Raw genomic sequence first — 21160 nt, 5'->3', positions numbered from 1 at the left:
AGGCTTATTGTCTAATGTAACCTAACGCTGGGCTAACTATGATTATGGCTAGCAATGTGGATTATTTTAAGAGACCATTCAAAGGATGGCACACACATCTATCGCTGTATGTTTGTTTAACATTTAAGCTAGCTAGTGCGCTGAAGGTTGGCGACTTTTCACCTATAAAACAGAAACTTGCTGATTTGTACTAGATAAAACCAACAAACCATTACATATGCATCGATTATTTTACCTGATATGAAGTGTGCACTGCAAACATGAGCATTATTTATGATCGTGTCAGTCCAGTCTGTACGCCGTATTGCATTCAACCACAATTGTCAACTTGATTTCTGTGAAGGAATGTCTTCCGGGATCTGGTAAAACTTTACCAAAAAAGTTTTGAACCAAAAGTGCTGTTCCTTCTATTCTGGCAGCCAAAAACACAACAAGACGACATTTTAAAGTCAAAAGCGTAGCTGATATGAGTTTTTCCTTATGTTTTGCTTCCAGCTAGAGCGGTGACGTCACCGTGACGTAGGCGATTAAGGGGTCTATAAATAAATGTTATGTGACTTTACTGGAGTACTGAATCGCAGAACTGGTGCAAACATACCCACATCGCTATGATCAGATGCTTTCTTAACTGCTGTTTTCTCACTGCTGTCATTTTTGTTGTGTGTTTATTGTTAGAGAAAGTGCACAGCTCATATTTACATATTCATCTAAAAAACGAAAAAGAACTTCGCTGTGAGTATATCGGGCCTTTAATGTGTTGCATTTTTGTTAGTGAGATTTATAATGGTTAACACAAGGAATAAATTCCTTAATCTAGCCAGTAAGATTTTTTTTTAAAGAATTTAATACTTTTATTTAGCAAGGGTGCATTAAATTAAAATGATAAAAAGTGAAAGTCGTTTATAATTTTACAAAAGATTTCAATTTTTCAAATCAATTCTGTTCTTTTGACCTATCTATAGAAGAATCCTGGGAAAAAAATGTTTCACGGTTGCTACAAATATATTAAGCAGCAAACAGTTTTCAACATTGCTAATAATGGTATCATAATGTATATTTTCCACACTGTTTTTCACCAAATGAACACAGCTGAAAATTATATTTATTTAATTGTATTTATATGTACTTGTATATTAATGCATAGTAAATATTTTTACTTATTTGCCTTTTTATGACTCATTTATGAAAGTAAATACATAGTATATGTTTTATTGAAACATTTTAATCATATTATCACCAGCAAAATTTTCAATATGTATGAACTCATCTGATGAACTCATTTGTACTCTAATGCTCTCTCAGCTAAGGGCACTTTAAGTGAAGACACCATCCGAGTATTCCTGCAGCAGATCGCAGGGGCCATGAGGGTCCTTCAGGCTAAAGGGATCATCCACAGAGATCTGAAACCCCAGAACATCCTGTTGTCCCATCCTGCTGGCCGAAAGTCCCACTCCAACAATGCCTGTATCAAGATAGGTGAGTTTGTGCCTGTATTTATGCATCCGGTGTATATTACATTCTCAGTTCGCTGCTTTAGAAACTCATTACCTAGAGTGCATTGCTTCACCAGCACAGTTTCTAAGATCTTATTTTGGCCTCTTCAGCTGACTTTGGCTTTGCACGGTACCTCCAGAACAACATGATGGCCGCCACACTCTGTGGGTCCCCAATGTACATGGTATGAATAGTACATTTTCTTTATCTCAGACTTTGCACATATCTGTGCTTCATTGTGACTGAAAATCTGTTCACCAGGCACCTGAGGTTATCATGTCACAAAACTATGATGCCAAGGCTGACCTGTGGAGTATAGGGACCATTGTGTTTCAGTGCCTGACTGGAAAGGCTCCATTTCAGGTACGTACCATTCTGTGAGCATGTGCACTTTGATTTAGCTATATAGTTGTTATTGTCAAGTGTGAGATAAGATGCATCCGTGCCATTGTGAAAATTACTTTTAGCACATTAAGTTTGGTTTAATTGTCTGTCCATCAGGCCAGCAGTCCCCAGGACCTCCGCTTGTTTTATGAGAAAAATAAAACTCTTAGCCCAAAGTAAGTGCTTAGCTTATTGACTTGAATTGCTAACAACACTTTTCAGATTAGTCTTGGAATACAGATTCTGATAAACCTTGTGTAAAAGTCCCTCTCTTTCTGTCTCTCTCAACAGCATTCCCAGAGAAACTTCCAGCCATCTCAGACACCTGCTGCTTGGCCTCCTGCAGAGGAACCATAAGGACCGTATGGACTTCGGTCAGTATCCTGAGTGTCTATGCCCACTATTTTTGATGCATTGATGTTTGTTATTTATAAGTTTAGTTTTGGCCATGGTTCTGTTATTCACCGTTCAGTCTTTTTGAGCTGATTGTGAAATCTTTCTGTTTTTATAGATGAATTCTTCAGACACCCCTTCTTGGAGGCAAGCTCCTCTATGAAGAAGTGTGAGTTATTACACTGCCATTTTAAACAGTACTTTTACTCTATTTTAAATTGTCAGTAAAAGGCAAGCTCAACCTTGTTTAAGCTGTTTTATTTCCTATGAGGTTTGCATCTTTGGTACTAAAATTTGGTTTAAAAACCTGATTCTTTTCTATCAATAAATATTAAATAAGCATCAAAATAGGGCTGGGCGATAAACAGTATCATATCAGGACCGCTATAAATTTTATGTCAATAACGATGATAAGCTCTGGACATTTTTACTCAATATGGATTATACTACCAGTCTACAACACACCGGGGATTAAACGCAACAACAGCCAGTCTGCAGGGAGCCGGCAAGGGAAACAAAAGTGAAACTGAACTTGCATTGCTTTCTAAAGCAAAAGATATTGTTGAAAAACAGGTAGCTCAACATCAATTATATGGAAGTGGTTTGGGTTCCTTAAAAGCCACAGAGTGTGGATTTAACTGCTGGTTCACACTGAGTGTGTTTTTGTGGTAAAAATGCACGATGAAGGTCAGTGGAACAACAACAAAAATGCATGCTCTTTAGACAAATTTTTTAAAAGTTGAGCATCTTTTAACTTGAACGCCACGTTTTTAGGTTCCCAAGACATGCATGAGATGCTACAAAAGACGCTAGCGCAGAGGTCAAACACGTCCATCTAGCTTGTTTAAATAAAAAAACACTAGAAAAGTAGCAGAATGAAATGGAAAAACGCGTTCTGTGTGAACCGGCCCAGACGGTCTGCAAAAACACCAACAAATCTTTTTGCATCACCTGGAAAGGTACCATTCCAGCGATGACACTGAGAGTATGAAAATACAGTTGTGTGTTAATCTGTGTAGCATAATGACTGATTTACAAATAAATTAATTTTTGCACTCTTTACTCAAATTTCTACCTCTAAGGATGCGTTCACATTTGTCATGTTTGGTTTGATTAAAACGAACCCTGGTGCGATTGCTCGGTTAGTGCGGTTCATTTGAACATATGTGAACGCTGCCATCCGAACCCTGGTGCGCACCAAACAAGCGGACCGAGACCGCTGAAAAGATGGGTCTCGGTCCGCTTCCAAACGAACTCTGGTGCGGTTCGAATGACATATGAACGCAACACGGACCAAAGACATGTAACCGAACCAAAAACAGGAAGACGAGAGCCTAAAAAGGACAGAATCCTCACGCATGTCGATTTTCTCATCATAGTTGCGAGTTTGCCCATCACAGGCATCAGACGCGCGTCTCCACGCAGCAGATCATTTGTGTGTGTGACGGATGGATTCCCGCCGGTGTTTTGACTACTCTACACATTTTATAAGCTCTTCACGAGTTCCCAGCTGGCCAAAATACCATCACATGCAGGCTACGCACACACAACGAGCGCATTTACCTCAGCACACAGCATTGTTTTGGATGTTCGGTAAGTTCCGTCTCAAAATAGGCAATACGTCATAAAATCCGACCAATCACGTTGTGAATGTATCCCTATGCCTTAAGGTTCGGTATCTTTTGGTTCGGTGATAAAATTGCCAATCTGAACGCTAACCGGACCAGGACTAAATGTTTTTTTTTCTTCTTTGGTCCGGACCAAATGAACCAAATGAACCGAACTACAAGTGTGAACGCACCCTAAATCATTTCATAGGTTGTAAAGCCAGTGCATAGGTAATGTTTTTAAACTATATTTTATCTAACAGTGAATTAAATTAAATATTTGAGATGTTTTCTGCCACTATTTTTAATAAGCTACAAAGCATCCTAACTTCTGTTGTTTTAAGGCAGAAAAAGCATGTTTGCACAGTTAAAAGTTTACATTGGGGTTCTGTTTTTGTCATTAAACTATATTCTAAAATTTACTTAATGAATCCTCTGGTTTCTCCAGACTTCAGTCATTGTTCACCAATATCAGTCAATTTTGGAAAAAAATATTGTGATCATAATTTTTGCCATATCACCCAGCCCTACATCAAAATTGAATTGACCAAATGTGTCAAAGTACATAGTTGATTGAGTGATCGGTTGGTTGATTAATTGATTGAGTTGCGAAATGTTGGACAAAGCTAAAAATTATATTTTTTTTGTAATTAAAATTAGTTAAATTCTTCTTTTTTTTACTATAATGATTTGATATTAACTTGGTAGATTGTCAAAATTATGACTTTATATAATTGTATTTTTTTAATTCTGTTGAGAAGGTTGAGAAAGACCTCTAAAGTGGGCTGTTTAAAGTAATCTGACACCGTGGTGTACTGTACTTATGGAAAGTACCATCCGTCTTCCAGGATATTAAGTGTATTTGTGCTTGTCTATCTTCACAGCTGCTCCAGTGACTGTGACTTGCTTTCCCAATTCAGCCTCTGCAAGCTCATGCAGCAGTTCGTCTACTTCACACCTGGCCTCTCCTCCTGTAAGTGTGTGTGTGTGTGTGTGTGCACGTATTTCATTAGAAAGATCAATAGCAGTTCATTGTGTCTCTTGCACTGATAAGTGTTGAGGTGTCAGGAGTTTGTCACAGACATGAAGATAAATAAGCACAGCAAGCAGCTGCCTCATCGAACAAAGACACACTTTCTTAACATTTTATGGTGGCTTGTAACACTAATCCATGATAGGAGCCACATGTTAATCAGCCTTGTATTTTGTGGCATTTTATGGGTCCCATGGTATCAGAATGCTGCATAGAGGTCAGTGCTTAAAAAGCAAGGAAATCATACTGTCACATTCTGTTATTTGAGGTCTATAAATGGTTAGGAATAGTTTTTACTTTGATGTAGTTTTTGTACTGTTTATTAACCATTCAGGACACAAAGGATCTTTATGTTTGTAATGTTTGTCCTCATCTTCCCTTATATTTTGTAGCAATCCCTTGCAGAGATCCAGCAGGTCCGTGCAAAGGCGTTAGCCTCCCCTACCCAGGATTCTCCAGGATATCTGCTGAAGGACTCGGGAGGTGGTGGAGGTGGCAGCAGTAGCAAGAACTCGTCCTGTGACACTGATGATTTTGTCATGGTTCCAGCTCATTTCCCCAGTAAGCCTGCAAGAAATTACTCCTTTCTCCACACTCAAAAAAAAAAAATAGTGTCTGTCCTGATAAAGTAGGAATGCTGGGTATTTATCGCCTTTTTTCCCTCCCTGTCTGTCTTTGTAGGTGAGCTTACCTGTGACATGCCGACAGGAAAGATTATTCAGGACAGTCTGATGTATAGTGGGTAAGAGTTTGATTTAACTGTTTACAGATCGCAGAAAATCTGTTTGCTACTTGACCATAAAAATTAATCCGGCATTTGCTTACAACTCAATACCATGTATAATATAAACACTGTTTTAGTGCGCCGGTTTCAATAAACACTGCTACAGTACACCACACAATAAGCAATAAGCCATTCCTCTAGCCCAACTGACAGCATGGTGCTAGAAACGCCAAGGTTATGGGTTTGACTCCTAGGGAAAAGACATTTGTTACAAATACCAAATCTGTCAAATGCATTTAAACTCTAATAATGCCCACAAACTGCATTGACCGTTTGATGCTCATGCAGCTGATGTAGGATTAAATCCGGCTTGTGACACGATCCTTCAGAAATCATTTTGATATTCTTATTATTATCAATGTTGAAAACAGTTGTGATGCACAGAATTTATTTGAAATGGAAATCTTTTATATGTCTTCAAATGTCTTTACTGTCATTTTTTAAAATCAATTTAATGCATCCTTGTTGAATAAAATATTTAATTTCCTAAAAAATTAAAATCTTACTGACACCTAACTTTTGAATGATAGTGTATAATTGTTTGTACAGCTGGAATAATAAGATTTTCAGTTTGATATGATTAAATGGATTTAAATTCTCACTAATTAACCACGCTAACATCTTCTAGAGTAACGTCTGGAATGAATCTACTCCTAACATTCTCCATGTCTGTCCTGCTTTAGGAGTTCTCTTCTGGCGTCTGGAGGTCAGTCCAGTCAAGTTAAGACCCCTCCACGCTCTCCCTCCTACAGCGGCTCTCCAGGACCCAGCGGGTAAGAACACAGCAGGGGAACACACAGGCTTAAAAAAAAAAAAAAAAAAAAAAAAAAAAAAAATATATATATATATATATATATATATATATATATATATATATATATATATATATATATATATATATATATATATATATATATATATATATATATATATATATATATATATCAGTGCAGTCTAAGATTTTTAAGTTAAGTTTCGTCTGACCCCATTTATTTAATTAAAAATCAGTAAAAAACAGTAATATTGTGAAATATTATTAGAATTTAAAGTAACTGTTTTCGAATATATTTCACAAAGTAATTTGTTCTGGCAAAGCTGAATTTTCCTCCTACAGCAGATCCTCAGAAATCATTCTAATATGCTGATCTGCTGCTCAAGAAACATTTAATGTGTACAATTGTACAAAATATTTGGTACAATATTTTTTTCAGGATTATTTGACGAATAGAAAGTTCAGCAGGTTTATCTGAAATCTAATCTTTTGTAACATTATAAATGTCTTTACACTTTTGATTGATTTAATGCAGCTGAATAAAAGTATTAATTTCTTTAATTTCTTTTCAAAAAAAAAAAAAAAAATTCTTACTGACCCCAAACTTTTGAACGGTAGTGTAAAGCTACAGAACTTTGTATTTCAGATAAATGCTGTTCTTTTGAACTTTCTATTCTGTGAAAAAAAAAAAAGTAAAACTGTTTCAAATTGAAAATATATATGTTTCTTGAGCAGCAAATATATATATTTCTATATATATATATATATATATATATATATATATATATATATATATAATATAGTAAGCAAGAGATTCGTGTGGTGTGTATAACGTGTGGCTTGTATAATTTAAAAATAGTATAAAATTAAAATTTAAAAATTATTATTTAAAAATGGAAATAAATGGTGCATACTTTAAGTATAGTACAAAAAAAAACTCAAAAACAAGTTATAACAAATTATCACAAATAAATAATTCTCTAATTATATTGCTACTCTTTGCATATGTAAGAATCAAAAAGTGTGATTGTATGTTTTGAGTTCAAAGGAAATTATATAGTAAATTAAAAGTGTTTAAAGCATTAAGATTTAGACAACCCACCAGTGTGTATATATATTAAAATAAATAGTTTTGCACATCCTTACATGCAAATTATGAGTAGAAACCATGGGCCATTTTCAGGTTTTCACATTTCGACATGTAGCAGCCAAGCCTAGCTAAAGTTAATTTTTCGCTCTTTGATTTTTGGGTCATTGAAGATTGGGGCCTTCACCACAAGGGAAATGAGTCCTAGATTACCTTGAGGATTGCATCTTTGATGGGCACAGATTGTCCTGTTCTCCTTCATTATTAAACACAGTCCATGAAACTCACAGCCACACACAATAGGCAACCACAGAGCTCTCCCAGCCTCTGCCTCTGACTGTTTTGTAGTTCCTATTCTGAAATGTCCTGTGAGATTTGAAATGTTTTTATTTTATCGATGGCAGCTGGAGGATATGCTGATGTCAGTGCTTTTATGTTTTACCATTATTCTCTGTCTGTCTCCCTCTCTCTCTATTTATTCAATTATTCTATTTCTTTGGCTCTCCCTTTACGTTTTATTTCCGCTTCATTCTCAGCAGGCCGAGTGAGTTTTCTGGGAGTAACTATGGCAACTATGGGCAGTCCGTACCCATTCCAGTCCCCACACAGATTCACAACTACCAGCGCATGGAGCAAAACCTCCAGTTCCCAGGTCAAGAGGGCTCTCCACGGTGAGTGAAAGCACATTCTAATATTTCCTAATATACTTCCGGATCCAACGTCGCAGAAAAAGTGGGCGGGCACTGTTGCACTCTATTGAATTGGCCATGCACCACAGGAAGTTGAACAGGAATAAATCATCAAGTTGAATAGTTGAAAAGGAATCTGATTTGGAATGACAGGAAGAGCAATTTACTGAATTTATTTAAAAGAAAATCACAGTTACACAACAGAGACATTTCTTTGGTCCCACACAAGTTTTGCAGCAAAACATAAATAATTTTTATGTTCAATGCTGATAATTAAGCAAAACAAAATGTCTGACATTATTTTCATTTTATATAAATTAACATTCACATAAAAATCTAAATATTCTGATTATTTTAAGTAAAATATTTTGGAAAATTATTTTTTGCTATGGTCTATAAAATGAAAATTAATTTATTACATATATTTTCCTGGAAATACTTCACTTTTTTTGTATAATAACATGTTTAGGGCTAATTCAGGCTGATGATGAAATGTATTAAAAATTACCAATGCAATACATGAATAGTTTTTAATTTATTTTTACTGAAATTCAAATTTTGTACCTAAATATTAATTTAATTTTAGTTAAGTTCCATTGGAATTTAAAACACATTTATTTACTGCTCTCCCTTTCTCTCTCTCTTTATTTTCTTTCTTTCTTTCTTTCTTTCTTTCTTTTGTCCTTTCTTTCGTCCTTTCTTTCGTCCTGTCTTTCTTTCTTTCACAGGTCTGCCACGGTCCAGAGGTGCGGTAGCGGGAGCTTTCTGGCCTGTGGGAGGACAGGGCCTTCTCCTCCTCAGCCTGGTTCTGCTCTCACTTCTCGCAGGCTGTCCACAGGAGGCACAAAACCCTTCCAGCTCTCTCCACAGGGTGAGTGCCACTTTCTTTGGCCCAAAGCCTTAGTCATGTCACTGTAGCTAAAGATGATTTAGGAATCCTTGTGTTTCTGAACACTCTCATGCTCTCTCTCTCCCTCTCTGCTCTGCTTTTGTCTCAAAAGTGGGCACCATTCCTGAGTTGCCAGGCCAAGTTTGTCCAGCGAGTGCAGAAATGGTTCACAGGGGCTCTCGGGGTGGAGGTAAAATCATTTTTCTTCTGTTTCCACTCTTTTGTTGTTTATTAAAGGAATGTCAGTGTTTCATAGCCCAATTATTTTCCCTTTTGTTGGAAAGTTGGAAAAATGTTGCTTTCAACTCTCCCCAGAATATACATGTTATACATTAGTTTTTTGTTTTGTGTATTTTTGGATGATGACTCTTTCACTTTTCCCGGTTGTGCCCGTTTAGAAACCAAGGCTCGGCCACAACAGCAGGGTCTGGGTACGCGGCTCAACAGCGCCCCCTGTTTGCTGGAGGCGGCTGGTGGGTGCAGGCAGAAGATCAGGAAGCAGCATTCAGACCCAGTGGTAGCCCCTCAGGGAAACATGATGCCCTTTAGGACCCTGCACTCCTCACCCAGGCTCAGTGAACTTATGCAACGCAACCCCCTACCAACCATCCTGGGTTCTCCTTCCAGAGTAAGATCGTTCTTTCTGTTTGTGTGTCCATGAGCTTCCAATATACTCTCCTTCAAAAGTTTGGGATTGGTTAGATTTTTTTCATGTTTTTTTAAAGAAGGCTCTTATGCTCAACAATGATGTGTTTATTTGATTGAAAATACAGTAAAAACAGCAATATTGTGAAATATTACAATTTATAATAATTGTTTTAATTTAATTGGCAAAGCCGAATTTTCAGCATCAGTCTTCAGTGTCACATGATCCTTCATTTCAAAAGGACAGCATGCATTTTAAATTGAAATCAGTTATTTTTTATTTTATCAATTTTGTTGCCTCTTTGCTGAATAAAAGCTTTTTTTTTTTTGTTCCAAAACTTTTGAACTGTGGTGCATGTATGTGCTGGCTGTGTAATAAATGCAAACAAATAATGTAAAAATTATTCTTTTTTCCATCCCAGGCCATGCCCCCATTTGAGTTTCCCAAGCCCCCGAGTTCCCCAAACATGGTTACATTTCTGACCCACCAGGGCCTCAGACCAGCTCAGGGAGAGGCTAGTTTGTCACCTGTCTACCAGCCTGAGGAGAGGAAAGGCTTTGGGAGGTAAGAGAAGAAGAGTTGAGTGGATTTTAGCTCCATTCCAAACCCTAATAAGCTGCCACTCTGTCAGTATAAGCAGCATTGTAAAGAAATAAGAACCTCTTAAATAACTTAGACACTCTTGAAAAAGGTAGGCAGCTCTCCTAGTTTTTGAACAGAGCTATGTTGGAAACCTGGAGACAAGCTGGAATTTAACAACAAAACCCTGTCCTTACTGCTTTATTTTTCCTCCTATTTTTTATTTATTTTTTTTATACATCTTTTCTTCTCGGGACAGGTCTCAGAGTACTAGCCGGCTATCTGATGTGCTGCTTATGGCAGCGTTTGGGGGGCAGAGAGGAGAAAGAGGCAGCAATGAGAATCTCAATTCTGACAGAGGCATAGACATCACAGGTGAGCTCACTGGCACATTAATAATAATAATAGGTGATCCCAATTTAACTATCCTGGTAAAATACATTGTAAATATACATTGTTTACATTTTTACATTATTTATACATTGGATAAATCAGTGTTTCCCAGCCCTGTTCCTGGAGGCACACCAACACTACACATTTTACAACTCTTCCTAATCACATACACCTGATTCAACTTATGACCTCATTTGTGGAGACTGCAAGACCTTAAAATGTATGGGTCAGATAAGGGAGACATCAAAATGTGCACTGTTGGTGTGCCTCCAGGAGCAGGGTTGGGATACACTGGGATAAATGACCTTTTAATACATATTTTAATATATTTTAAAATGTAATTTATTTCTGTGATGTTAAAGCTGAATTTTCAGCATCATTACTCTAATCTTCACTGTCACATGATCCTTCAGAAATCATTCTAATATGATGATTTGCTGCTCAAGAAACAATTCTTCTTCTTCTTCTTCTTCTTATTATTATTATTATCAATATTAAAAACAGTTGTGCTGTTTTTCTGGATTCTTTGATGAATTGAAAGTTATGTTTTTGATCAATTTAATGCATCCTTACTGAATAAAAGTATTAATTTTACAAAAAGAAATCTTGACACCAAACACTGTAGTGTAAATCTGTAAAATGATTTCTGAAAGGGAACATCAGTATGTAATTGGTCTTCGTCTTGTAATAAAATAGTATTTTTAATGTCAAGTTATATGCAGTCTTCATATAACACGCTCTTGTTTTCCTGCTCACAGCACCACCTGGTGGTGGAGGCATTGTGGTGGGCTCAGGTAGCCCTGCTCGAGTAGTGTTCACTGTGGGTTCTCCACCCAGTGGAGGAACACCACCTCAGAGTTCTCGCTCAAGAAAATTTTCAGGTAATTTTTTTTTTTTTTCCCTCCAATTTTGGACTTCTTCATTGATTTGTCTAAAAGGTAGCACTGACCTGAGTGTCTCACAGCAGGCTCTTCAAGCTCCATTAGTCCAGTAGGGTCCCTCACAAGCCGCTACCCACAAACAGGCATTTACATGGACGGCTACGAGGGGCCCTCCAGTCCCCGCTACGGTTTCACTGACCCCATCTCAGCCAACCTAGAAGGAGCCGTGACTTTTGAAGCCCCTGAACTACCAGAGGAGACCCTAATGGAAGTAAGCACAAAATTGACTGCGTTTTGCTTTGATAGTCATGCTACCTAGTTTATATTCGAATCTAACACCACGCTTCTCTCTCCACTGCAGCAGGAACACACAGAGACTTTGCGCAGGCTCAGGTTCATGCTGGACTTTGCTCGATGTATGGTGGATGTGGCAGAAGCCCGGGGCGGAGAGGCTGCCCAGGCCGACCTCTCTTCCACCGGCCTGCTTCAGCAACAAACCCTGGTGGCCGACCAGATCAGCTCTTTGAGCCGAGAGTGGAGGTGAGGAGATGTCCACCGTAGCTAGTCTTTCACAAATATTAACCTCTCTAGTAATGGATCACAGTTGCATTTGTTCTATACATTTTGAGAGCAGAAGGACATTGTGTTGTATAATATCCTTTAATGTGAAAGTCAACTAATATAGCAATTAAAAGACTCAGGTTCTGCGTAGAGTGGTATTAATGTGTTTATTTGTGTCAGTTATGCTGAGCAGTTGGTGCTTTACATGAAGACTGCAGAGCTTCTGTCATCTTCAATACAAACAGCCATGGAAGGCATCAAGCAGGGAAAACTCTACCCGTCATCCACCGTCAAACAAGGTCAGCAATTCAGACACAATTTCGTCTCTCTATCATAGTAAAGCACAACTGTGGCCATCCACTTTTTAAGTGTAGTTCCTATTTATTTTCTCAATAGGCATTAAATTAATTGACTACATTTACATGCACTCTCATAATGCCATTGTTATGATATTTAGGCAATAAACTTTCCCTCATCTAAATGGATCAATGATGTGATGGGTCATTTTTTTGTCTAAAGGCCTTAATAATAATTAAAAAAAAAACAAAGATATGACATCCAAAGGATGTAAGGTAGTACAACTAGATCTCTTTTATTGAATCCAAAAGGTTTTAATTATATTTTGCTACATATAAATGTATTTTAAAGATTTTGAAGTGTCAAAAGGTCATTCTGTTTAACTGTCCAAAGGCCAATACAGCCATTTCATTTGTGATTAAAATATCTTAAAATGTAATAAATGTATATATTTTTTATTCTGGCATAACATCATATATCAACATAGTGCAAAATGGTATTAAAATTGGATGTGACATCATTCAGACACCTGTAAAGGACCACATGGTTGTGAAGCAAAGTAACTATCTCTCTCTTAAGTATTTGAAAAATTCATGTTTTCACTTGCTCATACACATGTCCCGAAACATCAGGTAATTCGGTACAACTGCTATAAAACATGGAAAATGCTGACATATTTTAAAAACTTGTACTAAATATAAAATGTTTGATTGTCCTTTTGCTTGCTTGCTAGCTAGCTAGCTAGCAAGTTACGTTTTTGTTTGAAAATATCGTCATTCGATATAACCAAAAGTGTCATTCGGTCAAACCAAAATTTTGGTTAAACTTTTTTTGGTGACACATTTTGTCCATCGTGTAAAAAAAATTATAAAAGCAGATTTGATTGATTATAAAAACCACATAATCTCATTGTTAACACTTAGTGCGCACGTGCAGTTTCAGTTCATGTTGACACAGTAGCTATACTGATGGTGAAAAACATTTAGCCATGTGGCAGAAAAAAATGTCTGGATACCAACGAACTGCCAAACAAATCTGTGTGCACTGGAAGAGCTTGACCAGTAACACACCTACTGTATGTGAGTTCATCATTTTTGCCGTGCATTGTGGTATGTGAATAATAGTGGTAAAAATAACTACAATTCAGAATAATGAAAATTGTATGTAAACAGGAGTGAATAGTTTTGCTTGTGTCCTGTAAACATCTGTAAAGTCCTTACTGGTAATAATTTAATATAAATAAAAAAATCTTAATATATAAAACTGATGACTAAGCATTGAATAGAAGTACAATATAATATTGTACTATATATATTTAAGTAAAACAATAAAAAAATGTTTATTGCATAATATTTAAATGTATACAAGCCATTTGAGGTTTTGTTTTTTGTCAGTCAAATCCCTTTGACATCATTTATTTACTTGAAGTCCCCCTGAGATTTTAATTGAATATTTCAACAATTTAACAACACATGTGCATGTTTGCGGTTCTCTGATGTCAGTTAATCTTCATGTGACGTGCAGGTATCAAATAAAATATTTCATCTTTTTAAGTGTTTTGTTTGATTTGCTTTTATTTTTAAATTATTAATTTATTTTAATTTCACATTATTATGATTTACTACAAACCCTCAGATTGGGAAACCCTGATGTAGGGACTAGGGAGACTGACCCATTCGCAATTCTTTATGGGACTCATTAAAGATACAATGTGCAAATACTTGAGACCAACAGTGACTGAAGAGGTGTCTGCACATTGATGTTTTTCAGTGGTTAGGAGGCTGAATGACCTGTATAAGTCCAGCGTGATGTCCTGCCGCTCTCTGAGCGCTCAGCTGGAGCGATTCTTCTCCCGTAAACACAAACTCATGGACCACATTAACAGCATCACCGCAGAGAGGCTCCTCTTCAGCCACACTGTACAGATGGTAAGAAAGTACACTCTTAAAAATAAAGCTTCCAAGGGGGGTTTCACACCATGACATAGAGGAACCATGCGTTCCCCAAAGAAGTTTTAGTAACAGATCTTAAAAGAACCATTTTTACTAAATGTGAAGAACATTTAAATAATCTAAAGCACCCTTTTCCACTATAAAGAACCTTTTGTGCAGTGTAAAGGTTCCATGGAAGTTAAAGGTTCTTCATGGAACCATAGATACCAATAAAGAACCTTTATTTTTAAGACCTTGAAATATCATGGAATTTTTAAAGTGTTACTTCTGGGCTCTGGAAAATTTTATGGATTTTTTTTTTCTCTCTTTCTTTTTTATTTATGTATTTAGCTCTGTAGAGCTGCATGATTAATTTTTAAAAGTTTGCAATCTCAATTCAAACACCCACCCGATCTTATTCCTAAATGACAATGATTTGGCTATGTCTCTTAACAAGTTTACAAAGTTAACAAATTTAACAAGTATAATCACAGTGGAACATTCAAATTTGCGTTGGCGCTGCCGCTGACCCAGAGAGAGCAGTTGTCCTGTATAGGTATGAAACCGCTGCACAAACAGGCTTTTCGACCACACAGTATCATTATTTATTTATTTTTTTGTTAATAATAATTTACATTATCTAGGGATGTGCACAAATAGTCGAATATTCGAATATTCGTTCTGTAATTAATATTCGAAAAATAAAAATACTATTCGAATTTTACTATGTTGCTTTGCTGACCGTAAATGCAGTGAATCTATGATAAATCCTGAGCTCTAAAACTCGCAGTTATAACTAAATGCACCGGGTGGCGCTGTGGAGCGTGTTTAACAAGTTTATTTTATTTGATCGTCACATAATGTTGTTGTCTGCCTCGCAAAGTTTGGAATTACTTAGATGAAAATGATCTTACAAAATGGAATTACTTTTGAACAAATTAATTAATGAAACCTAGTTATCATAATATCAACACCATAATGAGAAAGCACATGAAGTCGAGTGAGGAAAGACGGCTGTCCATCACTGCATTCAGACAGGTAAGTGCAGCTGTAAATGATCCCCGAGTGAGCCGAGATGATAACTTATCTGATAGCAAAATGATTTTGAGACGTATGCTTCCTTTAAGTTTCGTCGAGGGAGATATATTTACGAACAGAAAACAAAGTGCTACTGTTAGAAACTTAGCTTAGCACACAGTTATGTATTGTTGTGTCTGTCAGCACGGCTCGTTCCCGAGCATGTGGATATTATTGTTTTTGTCAACATGAACATGTGAAACAATATAAACCATATATAAACACGATAATCATATACTGACTCGAGTGTATTACGTACGTTTTGTACAATAACTGGTGCTGTCTGCTTTATTAGTATTTTCCCGCTCGCGCTGCTTGAGATGAAATGCTTTTGTTCTTAATATTTTCTGTTTACACATATTGTTTAATGCTTTGAACTAAAAGAATATAATGAGATATAATGTAAGCTTGTTGTGTATATTGCCTAATCGTAAGCTTGTTCAGAAATGGTTACAAAATATTGATGAATATAAAATAATAACGTCTTTCTCGTTTAACCTCATTTAAATAAACGAATATTCGAATATTCGTTTTTTACGAGCCCAAATATTCGAATACAATATTTTGGAAAAATGCCCATCCCTAACATTATCACAGAGTAACATGACACTTCAAATAAAGATTGTACAAATTACATTGTTATGAGAGTAGGTGGCAACAAGTGACCTTTGAAAAAGAGATTTGTTCAAAAATGCTGATTCATTCAGTAATGAAACAAGGGAAGTCCTTCTGAGAGAGTCACTGAATCATTCATTCAAACCGATTTTTAAAAAAAAAAACGTAATTCAAATTAATTAAATATTTTTTACATGGAGTAATTAACATTTTTTCAGAACCTCTAGTGAATGACGTATTATTTTGTGTGGTTATATATTCAAAATCGAGGGAGAATCATAAAAAAAAACGTGATTCTAAATTTATCCAGAATCATGCAGCTCTAATGCTGAGCTGTAAAATATTTGTCGCCTTGTATTTTCTATGTTGTCAGCCTATTTCTAATGTCTGGAGAATTTTAGCTTAAAGCTACTGTTTGTCAAGTGTATTTAAAGGTACAGGTTGTAGGACCTGCCACTAGAGGGCGCACTACCAAAACAATAACAATCGCGTGGTTTGATGACGTCATGCTATATTGCAATACAATACAGCAAATATAGTTTGACAGTAAATTATCAAATTAATTGATTACTGTTTAGTCAGATGATATGAAAACGATTGCCACTTGTTCAACAAATATATACACTCGTGTACATTCAAACACAATAATTGGGCATACATAGCAAACGCGAGTTCAACGATTTGCGCGAGTAGATTACATACAAAGTCAATGCAAAGACGCGATCAGACTATGGATCGGACGCGTCCTCGCGCGGGTCTAGATGACCCGTGTTTGGCGTGTATGCCCCATAATACTAAACGTGTTGATCGTTAGAATGGCATACGTTTTCTGTAAAGATACGAATCAAAACAACTCACCTGTCGAGTAAAACACAAGCGAGATCGGCATCTCTTTCTAGGTGAAGTTTGTCGCGAAGCTCTCTCCATCTAGAAAATGCAACACCGATATTGATCCTCGCTCTTTCTCTCCTCTTGTCCCAAACTCTTCTTGGGTCGTTTGGTTGGCCCGTACGCTTACGTTTACGGGAGCTGTCCTTGTCGACAGAACTAGCGGCAGATGGTAAACAGTAATTATGTTCCATAAATAAGTAACACAATCCACCATAAAACGTGCAAGAAGTAAATAAGGAACTGCTTGAAGCAAGTTAGTGGTTTGCTGGACGCTAGACACTACTTCCGCATTTGTCCACGACGCTGTTGTCATGTGGTTTCTACGTCAGTAAAGGCGGTAACAAAGGGTAACTGACGTCATTGACAGGCGACTGCACTGCCCCGTGTCACTGTTTAGAATGGGAATTTTCTCATGATTTACAAGTAGTTGAAAACATTAGAGATATTGTTAGTAATCAGCTGGACAAAATATATAACACTAGCCTAGTGTTTTTTGGATATTTTACTGCGAATATCTTACAAATTGTACCTTTAAGAAGTTGTCTGGTCTTACAGGTGCAGACGGCTGCTCTGGATGAGATGTTTCATCAAGGGGAAGCATCAGTTCAGCGCTACTATAAGGCTTTGCTGCTCATGGAGGGTCTGTCTCTGCTCCTCACAGAACAGGCTGACATCCTCAGCGTTAGCAAGTGTGAGTAAAACCTCACATTCAAGCTACCGACAGACTTGTTTGTTAACATTAAAGATATCTTTTTAAGATCATTTGCATGTGATGTTTCCCTACAGGTAAGCAATGCATCGAACGCCGTCTCACCGCCTTGCAGTCAGGCCTCTGTGTGTAAAGTCTCTCCACCACGCTGCTGTTACATCGTCAAGATTACCGTTTCCTCCCTGAGCAACTTTCTCCATCTTTTTCCATTTCCATCTCTTTAAGTGCTCTAGGGGAGGGAGTGGCCCTCTAATTGGACCAAGGTAATTTGATTGACAGCTGATGTCATAATGGTGGAAAGATGCACAAATGCGGATGTGTTGCCACTTTACGTCATCACAGACACGGAAGGACAGAAAAATACCTGTGTCTGCACTGCAGTCGAGATGAAACCGGTTTCTCACTGAGTTTAAAGTGTAGTACAAGATGTTTCTCGATGCACTTGTTGGCTCAAATATCCATGTTATCAATGGGGTGTGCAATCTGAGTTAATTTGAGACAAGGTTTATCCACCCAAGAACATCAGTTTCTTACATTTTCCTTAGTTTGTATGTAGTTATCTGCCCATTCACTACGTTAACTAGTAGAGACGTTATAAAAACACTTTTAAGATGATTATTAGTGACGTATTTCGTGTATTTGCGGGTGATTTGTGTGATTGAAGTCATTTTGGTTGTTTGGTTGAAATCCAAGTGTCCAATTAAAAGTTATAATTGCTAGATAAATGTTGCAGACCAGCAAAACGGGGATGTTTGTGCACCATGTGAATGTTATAAAAGGCCCAAATTCTCCCTCACAGGAGAGATTAATCAGAAATTCAATGACCAAATTACAAGCCATTCATTTAGCCAGTTATTTAAAAGACTTTCTCATCGTTTCACAGAAGGAAACTGTATAAAGCCAGCAAAATCATTTGTAGCACTTTAGTGAATGTTTACCAAGAGCATGTCAAACCCTGTTTCCTCCTTAAAATGTCTAAGAAATGAATATTGTGTGCGTTGTGTGGACAGCTCTTATGACCTGTTCAGTTTCTTCTTTTTTAAATGGCAAATATTGCGTTTTTATTTTGTGTTTGGCAATCATTTTGTCTGAATGTAGTTCGGCTTTTTAGGTTTATGTCGCATTAGGGCTTAAACTGAGAGCAACACAAAGTTCCTGCACCATCACAGAGGATTTTAAGTGTTATTTAGTAATATTATGCCAAAAAAGATCTGTCTAGTTTAGATAATGGCGGTATTAACGCTGGCCCGCTCAATATTAGGTTGGCATCAGAATTTATAAGGAACTCTTGATTATACCTCTTATTGGAATCATATGTATGCCCTGGTGGTCAGTCCTGTTCCTGATTCCACCTAGATTAAACTGAATTTAATGCCCATTTTAGTGCTTTTTTTTTTTTTTTTTCTGAGGACAGAATGTACTTCCTTGGGGTTGTGCATGCATAGTTATTCCTGTTGTTGATGTGAGCTGTGTATAATCTGACACAGGTATGTAAAGGACAGGTCTTAAGATAGTAGTCTATTCTAGCTTGCTGCACTGTTTTAGAGCTCTTTAGTTGGGTAAGCAGAAGACATTCAAAAACGAGCGGACCATTTAGTGTGAACGCCACGTTAGAGTTATATAGTCAGTGCTTTTATTTCAATTGTGCTGTAAATGAACAGTGTGTTTATGTGTTGAAAATATTTAAAGCATTTTTAAAATGTGCCTTTAAAGAAAAAAAGCAAAAACTGAAACACTGAAAAAATATTTTGCTCTGTTATATTTCTTTTTTCATTTTGTACATTTGTTTAGTGATTCGATTGGTTGAATTTGACTGGGTAAAGATGCTGTGGGAAGGATTTAGTTTCGCTTCTTTTATGTGTGTGAATGTATTTGTGTGTTTAAATATCATACTAGTTTTCTTTGAATAAACTGAAGTGCGTTGTCATGATAGTGAGGCATAAGCTATTATTTTGGTTTTGAGTTCCAAAGGCCAGTTGCCATTATAGTAACATGTATTTTCTTCCTCTAATGCATACCACTTAAATTGCAATTTTAACAACTTTGTTAAAAGACAAATAGCTTTTTTATTTTCTGTCATTAAGGTGTTTTTCACATGCAGTGTATTTGTGTTGTGCTTTTTAAACTGCATAAAATAAAAAATAAAAACATGTTTAATACATCAAATGTTAATCGCCACCTAAAATGGACATTGGATGTATTGTGACATTTTAAATCACTGTGTACAGCATGAAGTGTTTGTCATCTCTGATTTAAGCATCACTTTGTCATTGTTCCGCAGACACTAAAACTTGCTATATGTGAGCTCACCCGTTCTGCATCACTACACTGATGTCTCATTTTGTTTTCCAGTCATTAATAACGTACATCTGTTTTACCTTGATCTCTCAGTTTCATGTGTAAATATGGATTGTAAATTATCGCTTTAAACTTGTACATTAAATAAACGCATGGAGATTTGCTTTCCGTCACCCTCTCCCCACCAAAGATATGAACGTTCCCAATTGTGACTGTTGATAAACATTTACAGTTGTTTGTTCTGTAAAAAGACCTGTACACACTCTTTCATGTCAAATGTAAGTTGTTACTCTTTGCTTTAAACAGTACAGCACCAATAATAGAGGAAAACTGAAATAAATATTGCCTTTATTTGGTTGTACGGTCCTATTTTTATCCTTTCGAGGTTTTGGGTGGGTGGAATGTTTTCTGTGATCTGTAGTCTGGTAAATATTTTAATTTGTGAATTATAATAATTAAGGGTATGTATTTAAGAATTTTACAATTATATTTGAATTTATATTTATTAATTTATGTATTAAATTAAATTGCATACATTTTCATGAAACTGACTTAAATATTAAATATATATTAGATTTTAAATGTATTATTATTATTAATTTTATACATTTTAATGAAAGTAAATATTAACTAAATATGTTCATTGGAATTGCATATGTAAAGTTAGTACATATATAATTTATTCCTGTGATGCAAAGCTGAATTTTCAGCATCGTTACTCCAGTCTTCAGTGTCACATGATCCTTCAGAAATCATTCTAATATGCTGATCTGCTGCTCAATAAACATTTATGATTATTTTCAATGTTGAAAACAGTTGTGTACTTTTTTTTTTCAGGATTCCTTGATGAATAGAAAGTTCAAAAGAACAGCATTTTTCTGAAATACAAAGCTTCTGTAGCATTATACACTACCGTTCAAAAGTTTGGGGTCAGTGAGAATTTTTATTTTTTTGAAAAGAAATTAAAGAAATGAATACTTTTATTCAGCAAGGATGCATTAAATCAATCAAGTTTGGCAGTAAAGACATTTATAATGTTACAAAAGATTAGATTTCAGATAAACACTGTTCTTTTGAACTTTCTATTCATCAAATAATCCTGAAAAAAAATATTGTACACAAATATTTTGTACAATTGTACACATTAAAT

The 21160-nt window shown here is 36.2% G+C and overlaps 1 protein-coding gene across 5 annotated transcripts in view; it reads left to right on the top strand.

The window, feature by feature from the left end:
* The window catches only part of ulk1b (unc-51 like autophagy activating kinase 1), a 30198-nt gene extending 9837 nt beyond the window's left edge, over nucleotides 1-20361 (top strand). Inside the window, exons 1-24 of one of the 5 annotated variants that reach the window (XM_048165302.1) lie at nucleotides 361-732; nucleotides 1303-1476; nucleotides 1605-1678; nucleotides 1756-1857; nucleotides 1996-2054; nucleotides 2170-2252; nucleotides 2390-2440; nucleotides 4763-4851; nucleotides 5304-5472; nucleotides 5593-5653; nucleotides 6379-6468; nucleotides 8091-8225; nucleotides 8972-9114; nucleotides 9245-9322; nucleotides 9531-9760; nucleotides 10200-10342; nucleotides 10617-10732; nucleotides 11509-11631; nucleotides 11715-11902; nucleotides 11993-12171; nucleotides 12373-12491; nucleotides 14260-14417; nucleotides 17559-17694; nucleotides 17790-20361. In XM_048165302.1, the coding sequence (XP_048021259.1) occupies nucleotides 609-732; nucleotides 1303-1476; nucleotides 1605-1678; nucleotides 1756-1857; nucleotides 1996-2054; nucleotides 2170-2252; nucleotides 2390-2440; nucleotides 4763-4851; nucleotides 5304-5472; nucleotides 5593-5653; nucleotides 6379-6468; nucleotides 8091-8225; nucleotides 8972-9114; nucleotides 9245-9322; nucleotides 9531-9760; nucleotides 10200-10342; nucleotides 10617-10732; nucleotides 11509-11631; nucleotides 11715-11902; nucleotides 11993-12171; nucleotides 12373-12491; nucleotides 14260-14417; nucleotides 17559-17694; nucleotides 17790-17845 (2880 nt within the window). In that variant the 5' untranslated portion in view covers nucleotides 361-608 and the 3' untranslated portion in view covers nucleotides 17846-20361. Of the gene's footprint in view, nucleotides 1-360; nucleotides 733-1302; nucleotides 1477-1604; nucleotides 1679-1755; nucleotides 1858-1995; nucleotides 2055-2169; nucleotides 2253-2389; nucleotides 2441-4762; nucleotides 4852-5303; nucleotides 5473-5592; nucleotides 5654-6378; nucleotides 6469-8090; nucleotides 8226-8971; nucleotides 9115-9244; nucleotides 9323-9530; nucleotides 9761-10199; nucleotides 10343-10616; nucleotides 10733-11508; nucleotides 11632-11714; nucleotides 11903-11992; nucleotides 12172-12372; nucleotides 12492-14259; nucleotides 14418-17558; nucleotides 17695-17789 lie in introns of those variants that run through there. The other 4 variants (XM_048165299.1, XM_048165303.1, XM_048165300.1 and 1 more) reach the window with 4 other exon arrangements.
* The last annotated feature ends 799 nt before the right edge of the window (nucleotides 20362-21160 follow it).

This window comes from Megalobrama amblycephala, linkage group LG18, assembly GCF_018812025.1.
Source record: "Megalobrama amblycephala isolate DHTTF-2021 linkage group LG18, ASM1881202v1, whole genome shotgun sequence".
In the NCBI taxonomy this organism is placed as follows: domain Eukaryota; kingdom Metazoa; phylum Chordata; class Actinopteri; order Cypriniformes; family Xenocyprididae; genus Megalobrama; species Megalobrama amblycephala.
Note: the sequence above shows the minus strand (reverse complement) of the source record. Positions and strands in the feature narration are given on the sequence as shown.